The following is an 8121-nucleotide window of genomic DNA, read 5'->3' as shown; positions in this document are numbered from 1 at the left end:
GAGTCTGGAGCCAAGCGTGGCTTCAGGAGCCTCAGGCCTGCGTTCAGGGACTCCACCACCTCCGTGTTGGTGCGGTTCTCGTAGGGGAGGCGGCCCTCGTTGTACACCTCCCACATGAGCACACCTGGACGGAGAGGGGGGACGACAATAGCCATCAAACACACAAACTGTTGGTCAGTTAAAGTGATGAGGACCAGGCGAGATTCCTCAGCTGTCGTGGAATCTCGCCTGTGTCTGGTTCATCATTTGTATATCTGTGGTCAGCTCTTTTGCATTCACCATTTTTTAGTGGTTATGACGAGCATTAGGACAGACTGGTGATGCTTTCAGACTCGTGCATTTATCCATTTAACAGCATGGTGCTAAAGTTGACATGATCCCCACAATGCCTGCACACAATCAATACTGTATCTATGACCCACTCAACAGGGATTTATTCTTCGGTCTGATTTCGGTAAAATACATACATCCTGTCAATGAATAAATAAATAAATAAATAAATTGTCACCAACTGTTTTTTGCTTTGGATTTTCAATCTTACACATTAATTAAAATAATACAGCAAATAAAAATGTTAAAACTCTTAATGTCCCTCTCAAAACACCTCTACCAAACACATATTAGAGTTACTTATTTAAAAGATTTTGCCATGAAAATAATTCCTTCCTGCCTTCCACTGGCTTCAATGTAACTCCACACCATTCCTTCCTGCAGCTCGAGCACACCAGCTCACCCACCACTCTGCTCAAACACTGTAAAACTACACATGTTTTCATATTAGAGCAATTCAGCCACAAATTGTTTGAAATAAATTTGGAGGAAGATAATATTTTGTAGCACCTCTGTCGGAGGCTGTAGTCATTTTCATTGTACACTTTTCTTCTTGAGCAAACTGTTCCTCGTAGGTTTGATGGGGACCTTCCACCAGCTGAGTTTCAGCTCCTTCAGGCTCACAGTGGGCGGCTTTAGAATGGTCCAGTGTTTTCTCCTCATTCATTTCTGGGTACTTTTAGTTGTACGTGTCGGATCATTAATCAAGTGGAGAAGCTATGACCTGCGATTGAAACACAGCTCTATGACACTGAGGTCTATGTTCGGCTACAGTGATAATCTTCGCTATGTGAACGTTATGTGAACAGAGCTGATGAGGACATTCTCCCAGAAGCATTGCGATTTGTCTGAATGCACTTTATCAAACGCCAGGCAGTTCATGTTTCTCTTTAAAAAATAGGATCTTCCTGGGAGGATTTCCTCTGGACTCTGGAGCCCTGAAAGAAACTTAAGGTGCAACCAGATATGCTCTTGATCTTGAATGTCAGCTTGTGTCTGTTTTGAAGTTTTCCTTCCATTCAAACTGTTCCTCTGCTCAATCTTTCCTCACGCAGCCTCACACAGGGTGACTGGGCGACAGTCCCGTGGAACAAATTCCTAATTATATCAACCGCTGCCATCTCAAGGCTCCAGACATTGTTCGGAGATGACTGATGGTCTTCGTTTATCTGTGTTTTGAAATGACTGTCTTACTCATCTCCTCACACAACTTCTTTCACTTTCTCTTACCAAACATCACAATGAGAACTTCTCTCCATTTAAACAGACTGAACGGTTGGTTTACAGTTTGAAGGCAGCTGTGACGCAATTTGAATAAAACAGTAGTCTTCTTGAAATATCACCAGAATCCGTGTGTTTATCACTGCTTCAGAGGTGTATCAGGGTTTCTACAGGGTTTGAAGAGCGTCATAGAGGAACGAGCTGCAGTGAAAAGTGGGCAGAGACACAGGTGGGGATTTCATCTGTCTGCAGAAGCAACAATGTCGATCTAAACCGTTTTAAGATGGAAGGGAATTATTTTCATGGGAAACTGCTAAATGTGTAAGTTTTCAGGGGGTTATTCAACAACCAGAGAGGAACTTCAATCTGTGGCAAACCAAAAGTTTGCAGGTAAGCATGATAAATGAACGTCTAGTGCTATATCTGTAGCAGCAGTTGTAATCAGCCATATTTAATTTTTTTTAACCAAACTACTTTGTATCTGTTGGATTTCACAACTTTCGAACAAAGAATCTCATCTCGTGGAACATGTTAAGTTGCTGCTCGTTTAATCTGCTGTCCTGGAGATTGTCCTAACAGTATTAACTTCTTGGAGCTTACTGTAAATCCATTTAGTTGACATGACACAAGGCATAGTTACAGTCTTTGGCACATTAGATGAAAACAAGCTAGAATATCGTTTACACTCATGTTCTTTCATCTTCAGAGGTTAAAATGTATGATTTCAATTTGCTTTTTAAACTGTAATTCTACTTCATTTACTTTTCTCTGTGTATGCGTCCCTCAGTGGGAGAAATACCCTCGACCACTGCAGTCTTGCTAAACTTCCAGTGTGGTTTCCCCGAAGAACACAACACTAGAGTGAATATGCTCTCAGTAAAACATGCACTGCACATTATTCTGTGAATGAAGCTTGGAAAACACTAGGTTGGTTCAAAAAAAAGCCAGAGGAAGACATCTTGCATGACTTGAAAGACAGCGAATCGTACGCACAGACAACACAGCCGACATAAATCAACGCACCGAACGACCAGACGTCAGACTTGCTGCTGAACTTGTTGTATTTGATGACCTCCGGGGCCGACCACTTGACAGGGAACTTGGAGCACTGAGAGCTCGTGTACTGATCATCAAGAAGAAACCTACAGTGGACACAAACCACACACCGCTATAAAAAAAAGATGACTTATAAAGTGAAAACAACATGATTTACAAAGTTAGGTACGAGTTATGATGGACATTTGGACACAAGAGCTTCAGAATATTTAATTAAATCCTACCTGGCCATGCCAAAATCCGACACCTTCACCTCATTGTTCTTTGCGACAAGACAGTTCCTGGCAGCCTGTGGTAGGAACAGAAGAAAGATAAACTCCTAACTGAACGGAGACACAAAGGAGCATCATGAAAAGTCTCTATCTGCGGGTTTACCAGATCTCTGTGGATGAAGTTGGAGCTCTCCAGGTAAGCCATCCCTTCGCTGACATCCAGACACATCCCCAGCATGGTATCCTGAGACAGACGGCCCTTCCTGGCCCGCAGGTAGTCTGACAGGCAGCCGTTGTCCATGAACTCAAACAGCACACACATGGGCGAGCGCTGGGTGCAGACACCGTAGAGCTGTACGAGCTTACAGTGAGACAGCCTCCTGTTATATCACATGCACCAGATGAGTGATTTCGGCGGCTGAGGTTTCCAGTTAATTTCACTGTGAACAACATGAACTTCCACTATGAATTGCGCTCACATCATAACCCGTGCTTCTTCTTTGAAGTCCTCGTCCGACATGCACTCTTCTCTCGTCATCTTCACCGCCACCTTCCTGTCCCTCCACCTGCCCTCCAGCACCAGCCCAAACTGACCGCTGCCCAGCTCCCGACCCAGCGTCAGCTCCTCGGGGTCCACTTCCCACTGATCTGTGGAGCAGCAGCGACATTCGAAATGCTGTTCAGTTAAATAGAGACAGTTGTATTGTGGAACGATATTAACAATAAATATTCAAGTTGAAGCGATGGCAATAAAGTGATTTTCTTAATTCTTGCTGCAGATAAGGGTGAAGTGGTGGACTGAACACACTGTGTGAAAACCACTAGAGGTCAGTGAAAACAAACTTAAGTTTTGAGCTCCGGTACAACCAGCAGATGTTTCAACCTTTTAAGGGGTCAGCAATTTCACTGGAGCAGCATCCACCTTGAGAAACGGGGTGTCTGAGACGCGTTATCAGACCTACAGAGTCCAAAAAAAACACACACAGAGAGACGAAGGCACACATATTAATACACATATATTGCAAATTCCTTTTATTCCTTTTGTCATGATATTTGTGAAGTTTTATTTATTTATTGAGCTGATCTTTCTTGTTCGTGTTCGGGGGTTTTTCTGGGGGATTTAGTCGCATGAGGAAGGCCAGCACACTTACCGGCAGCGTTGTGTTGATGGTAATGAATTAGCTCTGGAATGGTGCTAAACAGGTACTTCTCCGCCAAGTAAAATGAAGCCTGGCCTGTTTCTGTCTGTCTGATTTGGTAATGTTTCACTCTTGGATTCTTCTCCCCATTAGACCTGAAGAGAAGAAAGCAACGTATTAGTGCAACAAATCACATATAGCTCTAAAATGTGAGCAGATATTTTAACTTTACACCAATTTTATGATGTTATTTAGTTAAATACACAAGATAGAAGAAGGAGGTACCCTGGAGCTTTGGTAAACACCGACACCGTGTAGACTCCCACCTGCCTTGAGTCTCGCACCATAAATGCACCTTCCTTTCCCTGAAGGTAGAATGTCGAAATCACAGGTTTGGCAACATTAAAAGCACATTTTGTAATGCGTACGCTTATTAACAGTTTATTTAACATGCAGTTTGTGCCAGCACAGGCCTGCTAGTCGGTTCAAGCAGCAGCAGATAACGATGGATAGCTGTTCTCCCTCCCGCTTGCAAAAACTTAGCAAAGCAAAGTCGTCACGGCAGGAAATTCACCGCTGGAGGAAACATTGTGGTTGTGAGAAATTTTTCGTGTCCCATGCCATGTCACATTTTCGTCGTGCAGGTGCATTAATATTGCAAAAGCAAGATCGCTGTGGGTGGCACAGGCACAAGCAAGTGGTGCTATGTATCATACAGGAGCAGCAGAATTGGGTTTTGAAACATTTCTTTTTTTTATGTCAGGACGGGCCTGGAAGCATAAACAAATGGAAACTGAATAATCACTGATCATGTTTTTTTTCCTTACCTCTTTCATTAACAAATCCTCTGCCTCTCCTCTGTTAATGTTTTTGTTGTACCATCTGCGAGAGGACATATTAACAAGTAAATCAGCTCCACAGAGGGGAAAAGACGGATTTGTAGGAATTCACAGAGTAACAATTAGAAAATCAAACTCACTCAAATCTCTCAAAGTTGCTGCCAGACTTTTCAGCTACGAACGTACTGGGAACAAAACCGATGTTCCTGATCAGAGGCCAGAAGGGGGGAAAAAAGTTATTTTTTAAATGTAAGCAGTAAATAAGAATGAGATGGTCATACAAAGGTGCGTTACCCTCTGTCGTCTTGTACCGTCCACCAGTCAGGGTGGGAGTTATTGACCAGGGCGTACTCCTGATCCTTCTCAAGAGGCAGGTCATTGTCTCCCAGCGGTGTGTAGTCTTGCAGAGCGATGACGAACTGCTGTCCAGAATCCTGCAGTCCCCACTGACGCAGAATAAAAAAAAACAATATTATCGACTCAGTTCAATTTAAAAAAAAACTAACTTTTCTGCTTCAACAACAAGGAGAGCAAAAGTTGCGCAACACTTTTACGTGTGTAAGAAGTGATCTAGTTTTTGTAGCAGATAAATAAAAAAATCTACATCCCACAACAAAAGGACATTATTTTAACTTTATTGCAATGCTATTTAGGTTATATTAGATTGTTGTGTTTTACAACAGAATTGGAAGAGGCCTTGAAATGACATTACGCAAGCAGTGCACGATAACTAACTTAGCAGCAAAAATGTTCTGTTACCAAACCACAGGTTACAAAAGCCAAAGCAGAATCTATTTGTCAAGTGAAGCATTTCTGAAAATATCTTAAATGTAAAATAACTTAAGTAAGTAAGTAACACATGAAAAATTCCAGTTTTTTTTTCTAACCCGTATAATTTAAAAACACCACCGACGGGCTCAATGTTAATATTTACACGTTATTTGTGCTTTAAGTGGTACCTGTGGATCTGGGAGTTGAGGAAGCGGCTTTTTCGAAGCTGTGGGGAAATCAGAAATATCACATTTAAGAAGTTTAGGGTGCATCCACATTTACAAAGCGGCAACAGGCTTATACAAGATTTGGTAGATTGCATAGTTGTGCAACACTAGGACTAAATTTAGATCAAGATTCACCATGAGCAAATGCTCAAAGGGCCTAAAAAAAGTTACAAGACATGATTTATGAGAGGGTTTGGGGGTTTCTTTGGAGGGGGGTGAGACAATTACACACTGAATCAGACACAAATTGGGACAAAGCTTTGATGAAAATGCATATCGTTAGCCTCATAGCATAATTGCCTGAGTCATTTTTTGGTCAAATTGAGATATTTGCCTAACTTTACTCTCCTATCACTTCTGCATCATGCTGTCTTTCTACCTATGTCATTGGCCAATCACATCTGGTTGAATGTACTGTTAAAAAATCAATAATAAATACCAATGTTATTTCTAAAAATTGTGTTGTTTCTCATTTCCCAAAAACATGAAAATATGACTTAGGCAAGTATGCTATGAGGCTAACGATATTAAACAAGGAAAAAATAATACAAACCGTAGCCCACTGGGTCATACACATGACAGCCCGATGCCAGTTTCTCTGTTTGTTGGCAACACCTCCATTTTCCATCCATATAGAAGTTTGGGTGAAACTTTGCAACCAAATTGTTGTTCTTTGTCTCTGTATCAAACAAAACACAAGAAGTACATGGTCTGATTAATCAAAATGAATGAATTCATAACCTATAAGCTCAAGGGTCAGCAGTGACTTTACGTACCCTCTTTGAGAGCTCTCACCCATTTCTGTCGGCAATCATTGTCAGGGGCAAAAATGTAGAGGTAATGGTTGCCATGAAAAACCTGTAGAGACATTTGTATTTGTTACTTTTTCTCTTGTTTTTAGTCATAAATGCACTACATACATAATCATACATTACACTTGCAGTGCGTAACACCAGATTTTTGTATTGGAAATGTATGATTTCTACCTGAAAAGGATACTTATAGGTGCATGGAATGGGAACATCACAGCACACACTCTCCACACACTTAATTTTGGACAGTTCGATGCAACCTTTCTGCATGGGCTTTTTCTGAAAGAAACATGATGTTTAATCTATAACTGTTAAACCCAAGAGGCCATATTTCTGCTTCAGCTGCTTGGCTTCAAACAAAAAGCAAGCGGGTAGCTACTCACCCCGGGACGACGCTCAGAATACTTCAGGTCTTGGGTGTCCAACACAAAAAATCTTTCCTTGTAGTTAGACGGTGATGTTTTTTTCTTTTGTTGAGATTTTTTGATCATAGTTCCCTTCAGAATCACCCTGGGGAACATGGTAACAGCCACGAACAACACAGTGACAACGGTTTCGTCATACACAGAGAGACTGAGTGCCTCGCAGTGACGGTGAAACTTTGAGAAAAAAAATTTGGGGATGATAAGTTGATAGATGCCTCGAAGCTTCCGGTATGCAGTGCTTGCACACAATAAACCACATCCTTACGGCAAGACATAGTTGTAGAAGGAAGCACACACATGCACAGACGTTCTCCATGCACTCGCATACTTTCACTCAGTATGTTGCAATAAGCCAGCATGTGGAGTGTGCAGTAGTAGAAAAGTGATTCTTTATAACCTTGGCATTTTTGAATATTTTACACCAAAATATGCACCTTAAAGGAAATGACCTGGTAATGACATAAAGTTTGGTATGATGTAAACACTAAATGTGGCTGCTAATGTAAGAATAATTTGAAACTTAAAAACTGTTTTTTACCATTAAAACAGTACCTTAAACACTTTAAATTTACATGAAAACAAAATTACAAAAATGTTTCTATTCAATTGAGCAATCAGAAAATGAAAAGTGTTTTTTGCTGCCAAGATGTTTCGTGTTCTGTGTGGGTTTCTGTTTGTTTGCGTTGTTTTAGGATTTTACACTTTGTTTCTTTAATTAATCCACGCCATCCTCATTTTTTTTTGGTCTCTGTTTGTAAAAGCAGAGACAGAAAAATGACAACGTACATTTTCTTTTATCATCCCTCTCTTTCTAATAAACAATACTCAGACACAGAGACGGTCCATGGTGGGATTTTTGGGGGGTTATTTTTCAACAACTATGTTAATTATAGTCGAGGTTCTAGATGTGTTCCAGTAATCATGAGGAAATTAATGTGAATAAAACTTTTTTAATTTCTTCAGAAATAACAGTTAGACATGCTGGGTAGGTCTAGTAAAGATTCTGATCAGAAACAATTCATACTCACATGAAGTGAATTATTTTGTGGGTGCTATAGCACCACCATCAGGAAAAGTGTTTCTACAGTT

The 8121-nt window shown here is 40.9% G+C and overlaps 1 protein-coding gene across 1 annotated transcript; it reads right to left on the bottom strand.

Moving 5' to 3' along the window:
- Positions 1 to 2: 2 nt before the first annotated feature.
- Positions 3 to 7209, bottom strand: itk (IL2 inducible T cell kinase; the record flags this gene model as incomplete). Its single annotated transcript, XM_008278145.1, has 16 exons — positions 6991 to 7209; positions 6782 to 6886; positions 6572 to 6653; positions 6349 to 6474; positions 5757 to 5794; positions 5092 to 5243; positions 4938 to 5003; positions 4786 to 4840; positions 4244 to 4323; positions 3971 to 4113; positions 3703 to 3777; positions 3299 to 3467; positions 2983 to 3199; positions 2832 to 2896; positions 2575 to 2693; positions 3 to 124 (listed from the first exon to the last, which is right to left on the bottom strand). Coding segments are annotated over exons 1-16 (1752 nt in total), but the record flags the coding sequence as incomplete, so codon positions are not given.
- Positions 7210 to 8121: the final 912 nt, after the last annotated feature.

This window comes from Stegastes partitus, unplaced genomic scaffold (genome assembly GCF_000690725.1).
Source record: "Stegastes partitus isolate 25-593 unplaced genomic scaffold, Stegastes_partitus-1.0.2 Scaffold116, whole genome shotgun sequence".
Lineage (NCBI taxonomy): Eukaryota > Metazoa > Chordata > Actinopteri > Pomacentridae > Stegastes > Stegastes partitus.
Note: the sequence above shows the minus strand (reverse complement) of the source record. Positions and strands in the feature narration are given on the sequence as shown.